The 19,007-nt window shown below is 43.6% G+C and overlaps 1 protein-coding gene across 1 annotated transcript in view; it reads left to right on the top strand.

Annotated features, from left to right (window-relative positions):
* Positions 1-1,568: 1,568 nt before the first annotated feature.
* Positions 1,569-19,007, top strand: part of CCDC6 (coiled-coil domain containing 6) — a 49,017-nt gene continuing 31,578 nt past the window's right edge. Inside the window, exon 1 of the mRNA XM_053983932.1 lies at positions 1,569-1,880. Coding sequence (XP_053839907.1) covers positions 1,569-1,880 — 312 coding nt within the window. The remainder of the gene's footprint in view (positions 1,881-19,007) is intronic.

The raw sequence follows: 19,007 nt of genomic DNA, 5'->3' as shown, positions 1-19,007 counted from the left end.
TTTATCCAGGAGCAATGCAGACCATGTTTTGCCATAGAATGAGTGGCACAAATTCCCCACTGTAGTTCGCTGCTGATCTGCAAAGAAATAATAAAAAAGAAGAAAAAAAAAAGAAAAAAGAAAAAAGAAAAAAAAAAGAAAGAAACAAATGCACCTACTAATCAACAAATACATTATCAGTAATGAGAGATGAGTGTCCATATATCTTAATTTAAGGCAGTTTTGCTGATGTACGGAGGGCTGAATTAACCTGCCAGTTAGTTGGTGTGTGTGCTGGGAGGGGAGCAGGGCTGGCGGCCGGGGCTGTTCCCCCAGCCCCCGGCGCCTCGGCGGGTGGGGGTCCCCGCTCCTTCTGCTCGTGGTGTCCAGCCCCGAGGGGCTGCGAGCTGCCCGGGGAAGGGGCCTGGGCCGGGGATACAGCCCGGGCAGCGCCCCGGGCGCCGTTTCGGTACAAAAATTCTTAAACAAAACAAGGTTTGGGGCTGTTTGGGTCGTGTGTAGCGAACCCCCGGGCTCCCCCGCACGGGTTTAGCGATACAATGAGATGAGTCCCGCAAACGGGCACATCCCGCGGGGGTCCCGCTGTGCGACACATTCCCCCGGGCACGTCCCGACGTCGGGTTCGGTGAGGAAAAGACCCTCCGGGCACATCCCGGGTCCGGGATTCGGTTTGTAGGGAGCGCCCCCGGAGAATATCCCTCGGTCCCGGGTTCTGTGTGTCCCGGATCCCCTCTCCTGGCACATTCCAGTCCCGGGCTCGGAATGGCCCGAATCCCCGCTCCCGGCACATCCCGGTGTGTCCCGGTGTGTCCCGGATCCCCGCTCCCGGCACATCCCAGCGTGTCCCGTGTGTGTCCCGGATCCCCGCTCCCGGCACATCCCGCTGTGTCCCGGATCCCCACTCCCGGCACATCCCGCTGTGTCCCCGGCGTGTCCCGGATCCCCGCTCCCGGCACATCCCGCTGTGTCCCGGTGTGTCCCGGATCCCCGCTCCCGGCACATCCCGCTGTGTCCCGGTGTGTCCCGGATCCCCGCTCCCGGCACATCCCGCTGTGTCCCGGTGTGTCCCGGATCCCCGCTCCCGGCACATCCCGCTGTGTCCCGGTGTGTCCCGGATCCCCGCTCCCGGCACATCCCGCTGTGTCCCGGTGTGTCCCGGTGTGTCCCGGATCCCCGCTCCCGGCACATCCCGCTGTGTCCCGGTGTGTCCCCGATCCCCGCTCCCGGCACATCCCGCTGTGTCCCGGTGTGTCCCGGATCCCCGCTCCCGGCACATCCCGCTGTGTCCCGGTGTGTCCCGGATCCCCGCTCCCGGCACATCCCGGCACATCCCGCTGTGTCCCGGTGTGTCCCGGATCCCCGCTCCCGGCACATCCCGGCACATCCCGCTGTGTCCCGGTGTGTCCCGGATCCCCGCTCCCGGCACATCCCGGCGTGTCCCGGCTGCCGCGGTGCCGGCGCGGGCCGCCAGGCGGCGCTGTGGGCGGGCGCGCGGCCCGTCTCGGCGCCGGCGCGCGGCGGGCGCCGCCCCCTGCTCGGGCGGCGGCGGCGGCGGCGCGCGCGGGGCGATGGCGGACAGCGCCAGCGAGAGCGACACCGACGGCGGCGGCGGCAGCGGCGGCTCCGCGGGGCCGCTGTCGGGGGGCGGCCCGGGCACGGGGCCCGGCTGCGGCACGGCGGGCGGCGGCGGCGGCTCCTCGGGGGGCGGCAAGGCGGGCGGGATCGTGATCTCGCCGTTCCGGCTGGAGGAGCTGACGAACCGCCTGGCCTCGCTGCAGCAGGAGAACAAGGTGCTGAAGATCGAGCTGGAGACCTACAAGCTCAAGTGCAAGGCGCTGCAGGAGGAGAACCGCGACCTGCGCAAGGCCAGCGTCACCATCGTGAGTGCGGGCGGCGCCGCGCCGGGCCCGGCGGGCGGGGAGCGGGGGTGTCCCCGCCGCGGGGTGTCCGCGCAGGGCGGGCCCGGCCCCGGCCGCGGCCTCCCCGCCGCCCCCGCGGCCGCCTCCCGGCTCGCCGGGACGAGTCACCTCGGGCGGGCCCGGCTGTCACCGCGGCCCGGCCGCGGGGGACGCGCACAGGTGGGCTCACCCCGCGCCCTTCGCGACCCCTCCGGCACCGGGAGGGCAGCGGCGGCGGGACCCGCGGGGAGCCGAGGCGGTTCCCCCGCCCGGACCCGCGTGGCCGCCCGGCTCCCCGCGGGGAGGCGGCCCCGCCGGCCCGCCCTGCCCGGTGTCCGAGCGGCGGCGGCTCGGGGAGGGGCCGGGCAGGGGAAGGGCGATGCTCTGTGCTCCCCTGAAGTTTCTCAAAGTAGAGATTTCCTTGGAGTTTAAGTAATCTGCGGAGATTACGGATTATCTCTTCAGCCGTCACCTCTTCAGCCGCTGTGCAGAGCTGCAGGAATAGCGTCTTGGTCCTGAGGAAGTGTCTGATTTGTTTGTAATGTTTTGTTTTAGCTGTGGTATTTCAAGTTATTTGAAAACTCATTTAAATAAGACTCTTAAAAATAATGCAAGTAGAGCAACACCCTGTCCCGGCAAGAGCTCAGCTCCTGATTTATGAGCGCTGTGAAGATAACTTGGAGTTTAACACCATTTTATGTGATGCTTAGGAATCCTCAGAAAAGTGTGTATCAAAATACTACAAAAATATTGTTCTGCTCTTCTCTGTGAGCTTGGGAGTTAGGAGTTTAAATTCGAGGAATTTTTGCTAATTCAGCGGCTGAAGGCATTGTTTAGGTATTGTAATGGTCATGGTAGAGTAGGTAACTTGCTAAAGACCTGTTAAAGGTAACTCTCATACTGTCCCGACCGCCCTTGCCAGTGCAGGTAGAGATGTTTTAGGAGAGACCAATCCCACCTGTGTGTGCACACTGTCATCTCATCTGATTTTTCACAGGGGGTACTTGGCTGTGAGCGTAATGTGTGTTTTATTGATACTCAGCTTTTCCATTGTCAATACATCTAGCCAAGAAATGGAGCTTGCCTAGGCATACCTCTCATCTGCTCCTAGTAGTAAGCATTCAGTGTCTAGCAGGATGTGGGCCGGAAGAGTGCGTGAAATACAATACAGAAGTAATTTATTCAAGGATGACAAATATAGTGCTAGTCGGGGAAATGTGTGCTTTGTTAATACTTTACGAGAAGAGAATGTGCCTTAATTAGGTAGCGGCGGAGTGCCTTCTAATGTTGAAAGGGGCTAAGGCGCCTTGTCAGTCAGACATTTTCTCTCTGCCTGTTAGAAAGGCACAGCATCTTTCTGAACCCCTGATAGGTGTATTGTTTGTAAACAACTTGGAAAAAATGCTTGTGTGCATTACAGTTCTGGCAATGTCTCTAGGGACTGATCATCTTACATTTTCATCAGGTTTTAATTTATAAAAAGGAGGTATTTCCCTTAAATCTGAAACTCTGCCTGTTTTTGACATCTTGGATAAAGAGAGGAGAGGTGTTAGACTTTAATGGCAACCTGTAGGCTGTCTGGAAAAACGACATCTTTAGCTGATGCTGTGGCTTTGGTATGCTAAACTGTGTGCACCACTGAGTAAACCACTTCTAATTCAGCAAGCGGTGAAAAAATGAATGCAAAACAACACTTTTTTTCAGGCCGGTGAGACCTTGTGCTGTGGTTTACATAGTCCATAATGTAAACACATTTGCAGTCAGAATACTTTGTTGTGTGGCTCTAGTATGCAGGTGACTGGAAATGAACTTTATTGGAATGTTGAAATGTGTGTTGTTCGCATGTGAACGTCACAGGAATAGAAAATTTTCTGATTGTCTCCACTGTGATTCTAAACCTTTGTCAGTTTGCTCCTCCACCCTCCAGCTCCTCGCAGTGTTGCTGTGCTGACAGACGGGCGCTTTGTATGTTTCCTGTTGTGGGCATTGTAATGACACAAATCAGCTTTGATTTTTATCAAGTGTTGAGGACAAGCTGTGAAGCACAAATGGACCTGACAGGTAGACAAAATAGCAGGTGAATGACTAAACCTGTGTGCTGTAGGTGAAGGTGACTCCTCGAACCACACAGCTCTTCATCTCCAAACCTTTCACTGATCCTGTTTTAGCTTTTTTGTGCAAGGCCACGGAGACTCTTGGCTTTCTGCAGCTCCCACCATTGTCTCTATTGATTTTGAAAATTTTCCTTTTAAAGTTTGCTAGTGATGGTCTTCCTTCTGCCTCTTGTGTTCATGCTGGTGTAAATGTTAATATGACATCTCTTTGTGCTTGCAGTATTGTGTCAGTGCCAGTTTAGGTATTACCTAAATTGCTTGCCACATAGGATCTTATTAGTTCTATTTGTAGTTCACCCTTGTGTCACAGGGTTGAAAATAAAGTGTTAATTAAGCGTAGGAGACCTACATTAAGTAGTTGCACTTGGAAAACTGAGAAAAGGTGTTAGCTTGGCAGGTTTGTATGCTCACTAACTTCGGATGTACTCTCATCTAAAACATGTGAAAACAAATGCTGCTTTCAAGCTGAAATTGGTGAAGCCAGCCTGGACTAAGCGTACATCCAAAAATATGTGCGAGCTGTACTCCTTCCAGTAGCCTGAAATGCAAATGAAGTTATGCTGCTGTTCATGTGCAAGACTGTGAAAGTAAGTAAATACATGTGATAACTTTATCTCACCTGCTATTATTGGTAACAAACGGTGAGAGAGGGAGCAAAGCAGGGGATATTTCAAGTGCTCTCTGGCAGTGCAAGAGCATTACATCAGAAGGTGCAGTTTCAGATCAGATATTAAGAAGAAATTACTAAGATCACTTGAGCCATTTGCAGAGGGTTCATTTATATGTATTTAGCAATCTCAATTGTATGATCTCATGGTGTATTTCTGCAAGGTCTTTTTTAGGAAATGGAACGGCTGGTGCCTAGGTTGGGAAAAAAACAGGCGCCTGAAGATCTGAGATGCTGTGTGTTTGAGATGAGAAGTAGTGAGTTTTGGTTATAGTGCTGCACTACCAGAAGTGGATTTCCTGTGTGAATTTTCTTAGTTCTTTGGTGAAAAATGTCTGCCAAGGAGATGTCATATTTAATAGGCTGAGCCTAGGACAGCACAACTTCTCTAGCTAAATAAGAGTACCTTCAAACCTGCGTGGTGGGGTGACTGCTTTTCATAAGAATGAATTGCTGCATGTAACAAAAGCTGAAATACTTGAGTTGGGTGTAGGTATGTCTTGGTCAGGAAGTTTCTTTTGAAGCTGGTAAAATTTGGATTTTTAGCTCCTTTTTTTCTACTCTTCAGTATTTAATGTAACCAAGTGATCCTATTTAAGTGAAAGCCATGTAACCTTTAGCTGATACTGGAAGCATTTTGGTTTTCTTTGTTATTGTTTTGAACTGACAGGCCTCATACAAATGGAATGCTTCTAAGAACAAGAGGAGTTTTAGTCCCTGGTTGCAACATGCTTTTTCTAGGATGTTAGATTCGGTAATTTAACTCATGTAAATTGGCCTGCTATAGTCAGACATCTTCTGTGGAGTTAGAAAATTAAAATATAATAAGCCTTATTATGTTACTTAGTTTTTTAACTGGGGTGAAGATAGAGTATTTGAGAAGCATTAATTTAAAAATGTTCCTGCTCCAAAATGCCTGATGTAGCAGTTTTAATGCATTCTAACATTTTACAAGAACACCTCTCTTTAATTTTCCCCAATTCTGCTTTGTAGGGATGAGAATTATCCTAGAAATCCCGATTTGTGGTGCTGTGTGGATCGTCAATTCAGATGAGCCAGCCTGATCCAAAGTGCTGATGGCATATGCTGGCTTTTGTGAGCTTGCCATGAGTTATCACTGTCTGGGAGCGCCTGCTTGCAGCACTTGCTGCCAGGGAACACTGGGACACGGGACTGCTGCGGGTTGGGAGTGGCAGTATTTTACTGTGAGACCTCTGCTGCCCTTGTTTCTGTAGCTAAACCTCTGCTCTGCACCTTGGCTCCCAGCTTAACTCTTCTCATTCCTGGAGTGCTGGCAGAGAGCAGTTGCATTTCCTGGCTTTTTGGCCTCCTCTGTGATTCTGCAGAGCTGTGTGAACAGCTTCCCACCTGTTGGGAGGAACAATAGAAAAAAAAAAAGCCTTACTCAGCTCCTATTTCCTCACCCCCTACTTAAATCCTGAAGAAAGTTGTTGCTTTCAATAACAGCCATCTCCTGAAAGCAAACAGGCTTTCTGGGGCTTGCAGATCAGAAAAATCCTGGGTGCTATTGTGACCTAGAGTTTTCCCAATGACAACCAGATTTGGATGCTGGAAATAATTACAATTTTGCATTTTGTTCTCAGTGAACTGTGCAGAGGGATCTGTGTGTGTGCATGAGATCTGCTGTTGTGGGTCTTCATGGAAAATATCAGCCTAGACAGATAGTTTGGGGAAGTGAATGGCTGTACTGTATTGTCAAAAATCTCCTGCAAAATTTTTTTTTTTTTTTCTTTTCTGGAGTTTGCACCAGAATTTCAAGGCAGAACACCTGTTCCAGTACAGAATGTGTCTATTAATAGTAGAAGAAAAAGGGCAGGATAGTCCATCTGAACTGAAATAGGAACCTTTAAAAGGTGCTGATAAGGGGCATGGGGATAAGTAAAAGAAATCAATTAGTAGCAGAGAGAGGTAAAAAGCAAACCAAGAAAGCAAAAATATTTTTACGAAATGTATCTGTGAATCTGTTATTTACTCTTGATTTTAAAGTAGGTCTTGCTTGTGTGAAAAATACTCTCAGTTCTGTGATGTCTTTTGTAGGTGTAAGAAACCTGCTTGGGGCTTTTGTATCCTGCTGTGTCATTTATCATTCCAGTTTGTAGGTGGACTAAGCTGAAAGTAGCTCAAAAACTTATTTTAGAAATGCTTTGTTTACCTGCTTTTTAGAGTAAAGACAACACCCTTGCTAAGATTAGCAAATTCATGCACTATGAAAGTCCATCCGAAATTTTTCAGGCACGTTTTTTCCAAGAGCAGGCATGCTCTTGGAAAATGACATGTCTGGTATTTCAGTTTTACATTCACTTCTGATTCTCAAGAAGTTTCTGTTGAACTTCTACAAATATCTGTAAAGGAAAAAGGAAGTTTAGTAATGCCCTTTGGTGTTCTCTACCTTGGCCCTTAGGGTAGCATGGTCAGAGTAGTGCTGCTTCTGCTGCGTGGCTGGTGAGCCAGTAGTAGGAAGGTGTAGTAGCATGTGCTTCCCTTTGGTAGTTACACACAGCCACTGGCATAACCTATTCCCAGAGAAAAACATCATCCATGTGCTGTTAACAGAATGTCACTGGGGTGTGTTGCAGGCCTTCCTGAATGCTGTTTAAAATACAAACAAAAAACACAGAAAAAGTCAATGTTTCTGAACATAATTCAAATATTAATCAACAGGAATGCTTGTACGTTAAGGGACTTTGAGGCTTCAGGGGTTTACTTAATCATCTGCTTTAATTTTTGTCACATGGTTTTGTGAGTTGTTCCCACGCTGAGCCTTGTAACTAACCTTGAAATGTGTCTCTGAGAAGGGTATCCAGTTTTAATTTGAAGACTCCTGAAGATGAAGAATCACTGTGCTTGGAAAGGCTTTGGTGTCCTGCCTCCTGTTCTTCCCATCAATTTCATCAAGGCTGAGCTGTTGGTTCCTGCTGTGCCTTTTGGCTGGATTAATGAGTATTCAGAATCCACTGCTTTCTCCTCATGAAGATACAGGCTGTAACAGGCAACTTTAGTTTACAGCTTAGTTTAGTTTAAACTAAGCTCTCAGGCTCTGAGATGCTGGAAACCCAAAGTGCTGAATTATACATGATGCACTGGTCTAGTCTAAACATTCTTTCCTGCTTCAAATTTGCACAAATGTTTCTGATAGCTTAATTTGGAACTTTACTTTTTTTTTTTTTTTTTTTCATCCAGTGTGGTCAGTTGTCTTTAATGAGCTTGCTGTTGTGTGCTTTGACTATTTTGGCAGAAATAGAGTTGCTCACCTGTGCCTTGTTCAGGTCTGATTTGTACTGCTGGGTTGTCCAGTAGCGCTTAATTTGGTGCAGGGAATTAATTAATTGTGCAGGGAATATTTTAAACAACATCCTGCTTAGTACATGTTGGTGAAATGGAATTTCCCACTGATGAGTATTTTTGAGGTCAGTAAGCCGCTTTGGAAATCCTGATGTATACTTTATTTTATAACCATTTTTAAATAATGTTTGGCATGTATTACTAAATCAAAAACTTATATGGGTGTCTTATACACACCCTACACCTTTGTGGTTATCTTTATTACAAATAGTCCTTGGCTGAAAGATGAATATTTGCTTATCTGCCACAACTTGTTCTCTGTAAAACCATGCTGAATGACCTGTTTAATGTTTCTGTCCTTTATGCTGTAAATTAATTTGTTTGCAGTATTGCCATTGGGTTGATACCAAACTCTGATAATCACCTAGTTTTGCTTGCCTTTAAATATTATACAACAACTATATATTTTTTTTTATCAGTTACTTTATGTGACGTTCCCATATTTAATAATGGTGGAATGTCTTCAGTCAGTAGGCATACTGGTATAGTGCTCTGAATTACTTTGGGGATGAATGTGAAATAAGAACTGAAATTGTAGAGTACATTTGGGAATTTTTAATAAGGCAAAGTTCTTGGTGTTTCTGTGGGCTTACTATTCTGCATAGAAAGTAATTTTACTTCTTAATGAACTTTCTCATTGCGGTTGTATCATGAATTCTGTCTTAGAACTGGTTTGTAATCAGCTTTTACTTTAAGAATAGACTTTATTGTCAGGCTTGAGCATTTACTGAGACTAGGGGCCATTCTTTCTTGCTGTATCTCCAGTGACTTACAAGCATTTTGAAGGAGAGGTTGCTTTGGTTTTTGCTGCATTTTACACCTAACAACAGGTTTGCTTTCAATTGAAGAAAAAATAGTCATATGTGCTCCTGCTGTATATCTGCCAGACATTTTTAACCTTCTTTTTAGTCACTTGCCAAATGACTGTTGAGTTTTGCATTATTCACATCAGCAGATTTAGTAATCAGTATTGAGGTTTTTAGAGCTTTTAGTGCCGTTGCTGATCCCAGTATTAGAAAGCTAGTGTAGACAAGATTTTAGAATAGTTTTCAAATCCTGGAAGTTCTGTATTTCATTTTAGTTGTGGTTTTTACTTTAATGGAGTTTGAATTTTAATACTGATTTCAAAGGATGAAGGAAAATTATTTCACTTTATTAAACTCTTTCTTTTTCCAGGGTAGGTATGTGGTTGTCTGTGGTTTTCTTGCACTTGTTAATTCTGTTTACTTGTTCCCATTGCTTGTTTCCTCCTGCTGCTGATACTGACTTTAATGTTGAAGTTGTTGTTTTCCATGTTCTTGGTTTTAAGTGTTGGTATACATGGGGTGTATTTTCAGCTACAGACTCTTAGTGCCAAAGCTCCTTGTAGTAATTGAGCAAATAATACTGATCTGTGGTAAGCAAGCTTATGCATCTGCTGGAGACTTCACAAAATGTTTTCTTTCCACTACCCCGTAAAGTGTGCTTGGGTGGGATTCCAGGTGGGGACTGGAAGCATTGGAAGCCATTGAAATGGTGACTCTTTGGCAGCTGCAAACAAGATGATCAGGCAGCTGGGCTTGTGGGGTGCTGCAGGAGAATGGAATGCCAGTGTCTCACAAACAGACCTTGAAATGAGATTGAAATGAAGAAATGAGACAGTGCTGTGCTTCACAGGAATGACAATTGTCAGCAGTAGACATCTGAAGTATCTCAGCATAGCCTTGTAAAAATAGTGAGAGAAAGAGTTGCTTTGCTGCTCTTTTTTTGGGGGGGGGGTAGGAGGAAGTTGCTGAATTTAGCAGGAGAGCAAGAGGTGAATCCTTTCTGTCTTCCTCTTAAAGGAAAAAAAAAAAAACACGAAATGAAGTAGGAGAATAGGGACAAAATGTACAAATTGAATTATGCGCAGGGTTTGGGATTCAAGCAGAATGAATGGAAAAGAGACAAAGACATGCTCTAGAAGAGAGGCAAAAATTACAATATAAAGCAAGCTCCCCTGGATGTGTAACAGGGAATATTCTTCTGATGTCTTGCTTCCAATGCAGCAGCCTGCGGATGTCCAGAAGAGAACATCTCAAGTTCCTGTTCTCCAGTCAGGTCCTTCTGTCTGACTGAAGATGTGACTTGACCTTTAATTAGGTAGTCTGTTAGTGTCCCATTTCAATGTATGGGATGGAGAAAAAAGTAAAAATGATGGCAAGACAGTTGAGGTGAAGTAAAAATGTATCTTAAGCGGGGAACTCCAAATATCAGATGCACAGGTTTCACATCTCTTTCTGTGGGGTGCAAGGGTTACTTGATAAAAGCTGAAGCAATTTTTACTGAACTATTGAAGCAGTTTCTAATCCTGGCACTTGAGTTGTAATTATTTCAATTATTCAGTTAAAATGTAGGCATTGTAGGCTAATTGGTGTCTATGGGGATGATCTTTTCAGCTCCTGAGAGTCCTCTATGCACTCCCTTGCAGCAGTTTTTTTTTTTTCCCTGGGAAAGTAGGTATTTTCTCAGCTCAGCTGATAGTCTCACTGATGGAGAAACTCTTCAGATAAGGCTTCTCTTCTTCTCTCAGCTCTGAATTTTACTTAGATTGAAATTTCTAATATTACACACGGCCTGGTCTTAGTTTGGGGAGGGCTTAGTGAGGTGGATGAGCATCTCTTCAGACCTGCTGTAGATGGAAACAGCCTAGCAGTGTTCAGCTGTCTGTAAAGTTTCCTCAAATGCTTTAATTCTTTAAACTGCCTAAAATGTGATGGTTTTGCTTATTACTGTAAAGCTGAAGCCTTTTTAGTTCCCTTGGTGGTGGTGGTGGTGCTAATCATACTTAAAAATCCTACCACATATATAAATAATGCCTACAATGATAATCTTCGGTCCTGAGTGAAAGTATAAATGTTTCTTAACAAGTCAGACATGATAAAACCCAGCAGTGTTTAGCATGCCACAATGTGGAGGTATACTTCTTTCTGTGACTTACAGTTGAATTTCTATTTTCACCAGGTAGTTGGATTTCCACTTAGTTTTGCTTCATTTTCAAATAAACAGCAAAAGCCACTATTACGAAATTTGCAAAATGTAGGGTTTAACCACCACTTTTGCAAGAGCTTTAAAGGGCATGTGTTTTTCACATCTGTTAAAAATGAACAGTACACATTTTGTCATGGCTAGTGTTGCCAGGAATTATTAACTAGGCAAAACCTCTGTCCTCACAGGCCATGAAGTCCTGGTTGGGTCAAGAAGAGGGACACTCTCAAAGTCAGTTTCACAGAGTAAATTTAACCTGAAATCTAGATATGCAGAAAATCCCTTTTCTCTGAATTTTGATACATGTAACTGGGTTCTCCTTGCCCTGTGAGTGGAAAGGTGGGTAGGCATTTCCTAAAACTTTCTCTGTGTCAGACCTACTTCCCCAGTTCTGTATGGGATGAATATTCAAGGATGATTGCATTCCCCCACATCATGCATGTTTGTATGGGCCAGAGACAAAGAATACAAAGGCCAAGGATGTATTTTTTCCTATTCCTCATCGTATTTTCATACACTACACATTGATAAACTTGTTTCTTGCCTCGAAAGCCTGGAAAGAGATTGCTCGTTGGAATACTGTGATAGGTACTGTAAGATATCCAAACTGTAGAGAAGGAGAAAAAACCAAAAAAACTACTCACTGGCTCCTAGGAGGGGTAAGTAGAAAACATTTCTTTTTCTGTAATGGAGCTGAAGCTAATGTGCCTTAACAGTGAGTTGGACAGCCTTGTGTTCACTTTTTGAGTATGTTGGTTTGGTTTAGGAAAAGGTATGGTTATACTTAATAACAAGTTTTGTCTCCAGCTCTTGTTAATCACTGTGAAAGTGTTTCTTTGGGAAGTCAGTGTGTGTAAGAGGAAACTGGGGGAGATTTTAACCCTCTTAAGAGGTTGTTTGTGTTGAGTGGCTAAGGACACCTTGCGACTGGGGAAAAGCATTGCCATCCCTAACTTAAGCTGTATTTAAATTCATCATATAAAACAAACAAAATCTCAACAACAGTCCCATTTCCTGCCTCTCCACCACCAAATAAAAAGGGTTTTAGAGTTTTAAAGACAATTAAGAAATTACATGGTGAGCATCCACAGTTTGAAGACTCCATAAATGGATCTTTATCCCTAGTTCCAAAAAACTTAAAAGGAGAACAGGTTGATTGATGTAGATATGCCAGAGGTTATACACACTTGAAAGAAGGATCTACAAGTGCTGAAAGCCATTTTTACCTAGAAGGGAAGGATGATGAATACAAAGGCAGTTGGTGCTCAGGACCCAGTCAGAGTGAGAAAATGTGCAGTCTTCTGCCTGGGAGCAGGGACAGTTGTTGCTAATAGCTGTGGTATGCTGGTGGCACTGCATGGCACATGCCATGCAGCAGTGGTCTGGCACCTGCTGCCTGGAAAAACTGGGTATAACAGAATTGCACTTTAGCTCTTACTATGTACTCCGATAAATAAAAACATGTTTTGCATATTTACATGCATGTAATGAGTTACCTGGACTATGTGAAGTAGGATTTTTGTGGAGGTTATCTGGGGGGGGTGACTGTTAAATCTCTGTTCACTGCTTTCATTTGTGCCCTTTTGCCTTTGAGCAGAGAAGCAACTGTGGCTGCAGAGCTGCTTGTAACAGGAGTTTGCTGTGGTTGCATTTTGAGCAGAAGTTTGTTATTTTAGAACATAACTCAGTGCCTGTTAGCACCCATATACCTCTGAACAGAAGCTGGGTGTTAAGTTAGTCACCTAATAGTCTACTCTTCTGCTAAATCTTTTGCTGTTCCTGCTCTGAAATTTTGGGAGTGTGCAGTTTTGAGTTTCCTAATTGGTCAGTTCAGCAAAATTAACTAGTTAATGTGTGGTTACATTGAAGATAAATGTTGATTTATCAGTGGGCAGAAAATAGACTAAAAACATTGAAAATACGTTAATTTAAGAAGTGTTTATGCATGAGACATCTGTTAATGGAATAATTTTTTACTGGGGTGCTACATTCCATGTAGGTTCTAGTACTGGTGATACTGAGTAGTGGTGTTGCTGAGATTTAAGTTGTTGCTATTAGTTTCTAACTAGCATAACAACCAGATTTCGTTAAATTTGAGTATTGTAGATGCATGTCAAACAAATCACAGCATTTAGAAATGTATGGTTATTCCAATGATCACATAGGCAGTGGAAAATTATAAACACACGCCACCTCCAACAAAACAGGGTATACTACAAGATTAGCTATGAGCAATATGATCTTTCTTCTGTCTTTCAAGTTGACAAGTCTGTGCATTTGAAAATTCAGACGAACATAAAACTATGAATCTTGTTATGTGTACATGTGCATCTTTGTGATGTTTTTCAGCATTTTTTATATTGAGGCTGAGCAAAAGCAAAACGTGTTCCACGTGCTTCTGTTTCCCATTTTTTTTTACACTACTGATTAGCTGGCAAACTATTTCCAGTACAAAAAATCCAGCAGTAAAACAGCAGTGGAGCTAGAAGTCAAAGAGTAAAGCAAAAAGTTCTTTCTAGTAGTCATTAGTAAAGGATGAATAGAGAGAGGTATTTCAAACCTTGGTTCAGAGTTTGATATGACAGTTCAGCTGTGTTTTAATTTTCAGCTGGATACAAACTAGCAAAGATGGGGAAGTCCCTGGCAAAGCACCATCTTCTGGAAGAGATGTGCTGCTGAGGCTTTGTGCTGGGAATGGTCCCTTGCCTGTGCTGGGCTGATGGAGTTTTCTTGGTGCCTTCCTTGCTGTGTTTGCATGTGCAGTCATTACAGCCCTTCTGAGGAACATTTAATGTGCATTTTGAAGCAATATTTGCTTGTATGCAATGAACTTGAAGACTTGGGGCAATGGGTTTGTTTGTGCTTATATACATGATACTTTACACATGCACTGGAAATCAGTGCTGCTGAAAATGCAGCAAGTGCAGGAAATGTGTGGTGCTTCTGCAGCCATGGGACAGAGGAAGGGCCCCATGAAACAGAGCCATTTGGAAAGGTCTGCAGGCTAGATTTCATTTTTCTGCTGGGTCATTCCTGCCCTGGCCTGTGACTTCTGTTGGCTCAGGTTACAGATCTTGTGTGCTGGAAGCAGAGACTCCAGCCCTGATAACCGTCTGGGAGCTTGTTCTACATGATGATGTTTAAGTGAATGAAAAATAAGAGCTATAAAGCATGTGTCTAATGAATAGTCAGATTCTTAAGGCTGCCATGTTGAGTGTTCAGAATAGGAAGTGTTTAGCATGTGCCTGTACAACCCTGATAATTTTTCCTTTATATGGTGCTTTATTACCATGTAATTTTTAGTTCCATTAAGATTGCATAGCAATATGTGGTTATGGTTAAACTGCTCAGTAAAAGTTATTGATACGTTTTTCTACGCCCTATCTTGACATTTTGTCGGTCACAAAAAATGTGGCATTTTCACATGCTACATTTTTATTAACTACTTAATGTGCCAGTATTTTGATATAATAAAAGGCCTTCAAGGGAGAATACTATATTTTTTTCTGTTTTGAAGAAAGCTGTTTAAATTATTTTTCAATTATGTAAGTAAATTCAGGAATTGATTGTATTAATTATGAAATTCATATAGCTTGTTACACTGAGTTTGTAATTAGCCAAATGCATTTATTTTATAAATATTTATGCTTGTCAAATGAGCTTGTTTTCATAACTTGCTTATTTCATTTTTACCACTTGTGTGTTTCAGTTGTGCAAGACTTTCAGGTCAACATCAAAATGCAGAGAAGGAAGTGTGTACAATGGGATTGCATTCCATCAAACAATTTACTTCGTTGCTGATGCTAAGAGATTATTTAGCATGAAAGAATACCAGTGACTTTTGTGTTTAGGAAGCTGGTCAGTTCTGAGGGCTTTTCTCAAGTACTCTTCCCAAACCACAAGATGTATGCACCTGAGTTTTTGAGAGAAGATCCCACCAGGCTGCACAAGCAATGTTCAACTGAAAAACACTTGACTGTGGTAAAAACTGACTTGGGAGAAAAATGTATTTCTTACGTTGTTTGAGTCAGCTCGTTTCTCTAGTCAGTCTGCATCCCTTGTGGATTTGTGTGGCCATATGTTGGATCACTTGGTAGGCATCGAGGGAAAGACTTGCATGTGCCTGGAGCTGGTGGCAGGAGTGCTGTGACAGAGAGTTTTGACATGTCAGGCCAAAACCTGATTGACCTTTTAAAAAGGAGAGGGGTGGGGGATGAAGGGGACAGAGAATTGCCAACTATAAATGGAGATTAAAAGGAGTTGTATTTTAATCCTTTAAATGGTAGCTTATCATAAAGTTATCCCTTTATTATTGCAGTAATAAATTGTATTATTATAATAAAAACCATATATTTTTTGTCTCCTTTTGCAGCAGAACTCATCTACTGAATAGCTGCAATATAATAGGACTTGTTCTTTGAAGCAATTCTGCTTCAGTGGCTTTAATGTTACACCATAGATAGTGTTTAGAGTAGTTGAAGTTCTCAGGATAAGTTTCAATAATGAATTTCTTTCTTCTTTAGTATATTTGGAAAATAACTTTTGGTAAGCCTGGAAGTTTGTGATTTTTCTGGGGGAGGATGGTGTCTGTTTATTTGTTTGTTTATTTTTAGAAGCCAACCAACCAAAACAATGCTTTCCTCCTACACTATCAGATCTGTGTTTAAAAAAAAAAAAAAAAAAAGTCAGCCCTGCAGCTTGGGTTCCTGAAGGAACCATTCAAAGGTATTACTGGTTGTTTGGGGCTTCTAGGAAATACTGTATGCCCAAAGATAAAAATGCATGGTTCTTTCTACTGTTCTCTTACTCCTGAAAACTCATCTTAAAGAAGGGAGAAGAAAAAGGTACTTTTATGTCAGAACAGAGGAAATTACCCTGGGGGTTTGTCATAGATTAGACAGGAAATCACACTACAAATTGACCCCAGAACTTGAATTCCAGCTCACCTCTTCAACCACAAGAGCATTCACTCTTTTCTCTCAGGCAGGCCACCCAGCTGAAAGAAATACCTTTCTCTGGGTGAGGGGAAAGCTGTGCCCACATAATTCCTGGGACTTGGGTGGGAATTCCTTGTCCTTCAGCCCTTACAGCCAGGAATGTGCTGCTGGGCAGTCACTGCAGTTGGCAGTAGTGGGAGTTCTGTGAGTTGCTGTTGACTTCTGTTCTTGTGGTGGTTCATGTTTCTCACTGTCTGTAAGGCACATTGCATGCACTGTGGTCATTTCAGATGCAGCTGGAAGGTTTGTAGGAAAAAAAATTAGCTGCACTGTAACAGTTTCTCCTGTTTGGAAACAGTATCAGGTCACTGGACTGTTTATTGCATATTTAGATGTGTAGTTTTCTGTATCATTTTAACCTGGTGCCGGAAAGTATGACCAGACCAGTCACTTGAGTTAGTACTGAGAGGAGGAGTATGTACTTCAGGAGAGTTGGGAAGCTTGGATTTTATTTTATGCAAGAACTGCATATTCAAAAATCATGTCATTGTAGCTTCCTGCACTTCTCACCCTGTTTACCTCATCCTGTTGAGTAGGACTTTCGAGAAGGCTGCTTTCTGAGGTGACAGCTTTAGTTCAGTGTAACATGTGCAGCAACTGAGATCATCTCTTCCCGAAGCTGTCCCAACCCTTCAGTCTATATTCAGTAGCAAAGATTGAGTTTCTTGTGTCAGATTAAACTGCTCTTCAGCTCCATCTACAGGGTCACATTGTCCACAGGGCCCTGTCAGCAGGAACTGCACCAGGAAAAGTTGGATGAAAGATAAAGAGGTCATGGTGGCTCTTGACATAAAGATGAAAGACCTTCAAGGGTGGATTAGGTCAAAACAATGCTTGGTAGGCTGTTTTCAACAAGATCCCCTGAAATTTTGTGTCACCGTTACCCTGGATGCCTCTGGAGACAGGTGATGCAGGCTGGGCATGCCTGGCATCTGCCTTGCAGGTGGTTGAGTGTAGGTGCCTGGAGCAGTTTGTGAAACGTTTACTACTGAAATCGTCTGAAATGACACCTGACACTAAGATGCAAGAACATGTGCATGTCAGGTCACTGATAATGTGCTGATACTGACTACAGAGCAGGTAGTAATTGGATTGCTGAACTTGCTTGCTGTACAGTGTCAGGAAGGCTTGTGAGGCTTTTAGAAGAGCTAGCTGTGGGGGGAAGGGATTTTTTTAAGTTTTTTTTTTTTATAGCTTTTTTTAATGTGAATATGTGTAAGCTGATGCCTCATTAGAAGTACTGGATTTTGCTGCTTCATAAAATACAGTTCCAGTGCCACTAGAGCAGTGTGGTCAGTGTGTGGTGCAGTGATACAGAAAAAGAGCATCCCACCAGAAACACAAGCTGCTGCTTATGCTAGAAACAAGAGAGCAGAGGGAAATTCAGCAGTGTGAACCTGGTCTGCTAAAGGTGTATATGCAAGAAGAACTGAGAGAAGGAAAGTATTTTAATGGCAAACCTTCCAGTTTATGGTAGTATATGCAGCAGATGGAAAAAGAACTTTAGTGCAGCTCAATTCCTAATATGATACTTGGTTACTACGTAAAGTTTAGGAAAATATGTTTCTTAGTTCTTTCAAATTACTTGGAATTTAAGCTCACAAGGACAGATTTTTATGACACTTCATGCATCAGCTCTACTAGTGATCAGGTTTTCACAAGCTTCTGCAATAAAAATAATAGTATTTTTCTTCCTCAAAAGTATAAGAGGTTTTTTTGTGGTTTATATGCATGAGGTGCTTTTGATCTCCCTCTTTATTCTTGATTTCCTGCAAAGTAACATGATAGCCCTTGCATATATAGTCTTGACCACAATAATTAGAGATTTTCCTTAGTGGATGCATCCATGGAATGCTCCAAGTTAGCTGTGCATGGAGTTCTGAGACATGGGAGACAGGTGGATATGTCTGTTATTATGCAGAAAATATGTGGTGAAAGTAGATTGCTTGTTTCAGGTTTCCAGAGATTGATCAGGTGTTACCATTTTGTATCTCTCGGTGCCTTAGCAATTTATTTTGTAATATGGTACACAGAACAGAATAAATGGCTGTTAGTATTTTTGCATGTCAAGTGTGATATCGAAAATAGAGGAAAACCAAGAATTCTGTACCCTTGTGGAAGACCTAGCATTTCTGACTTCTGTAATTTGTTTCTCTTCTTTTTTTGCTGATGATACCAGGCCTCTTTTCAAATACAGATACTTAATTAAAAAAACAGGTTATCCCTTTGGAAAACAGTGTATTCACATCCAGAAAAATAATTTTGATTATTGGCTAAATAAGTAACAGCTTTCAAGACTTCAGGCAATATTAAGGTAAACATGCATTATCCTATTAATTGAGATAATATATCATCAATTAATGAGTAACAAGATAAAGGGCAAGTTTCAGTATGAAATTTAGAAGAAATATGGTAATAAATTACATGCTTTGTACCTAGTCTAAATAACTCTGATGTTTTTCAGCTAAAATGTTTGTACTGAAAGTGCTGACCCTTGGGTAATTAAATGGACATCCATTACATTCAGTGCACTGTGTGGATATCTGGGGCTCACAGTTTGTGTGTAGATGTGTAGGGTTGCTGCTGTTCAGTTGAGAAATGCATTCTTTGTGTGAGGGAGGCAGATTTAATCCTGCCCACCCTTTCCCAGAGCCTCCTGCTCGCTGTGGGCACAAGGGTTGTTGCAGGGCAGTTCTTGAGCAGGTACAGACGGGGGCTGCTCGCTGCTGTTCCTGCGTGCCAGCGCGCTGCTCGTGTGGCACGCCAGCTGGGGAGGCAGATGCAGGAGGGGAAAGGGAGGAGGAAGGGAAAGGCTTCGTTCCTGGGTGTCTCCTCAGCCTGTGCTGGCCTGCTGCCTGGCCTCATGAGCTCCCGTGCGGGCACAAAGGAGGGGCATTGGCCGGGACAGGGATCTTGGCAGCCAGCTCCTGTTGGCCTGAGCACCATCGTTGATGTGACACCA

This window comes from Vidua macroura, chromosome 8, assembly GCF_024509145.1.
Source record: "Vidua macroura isolate BioBank_ID:100142 chromosome 8, ASM2450914v1, whole genome shotgun sequence".
In the NCBI taxonomy this organism is placed as follows: domain Eukaryota; kingdom Metazoa; phylum Chordata; class Aves; order Passeriformes; family Viduidae; genus Vidua; species Vidua macroura.
The sequence above is the reverse complement of the archived record's forward strand: the minus strand, read 5'-3'. Positions and strand labels throughout refer to the sequence as shown.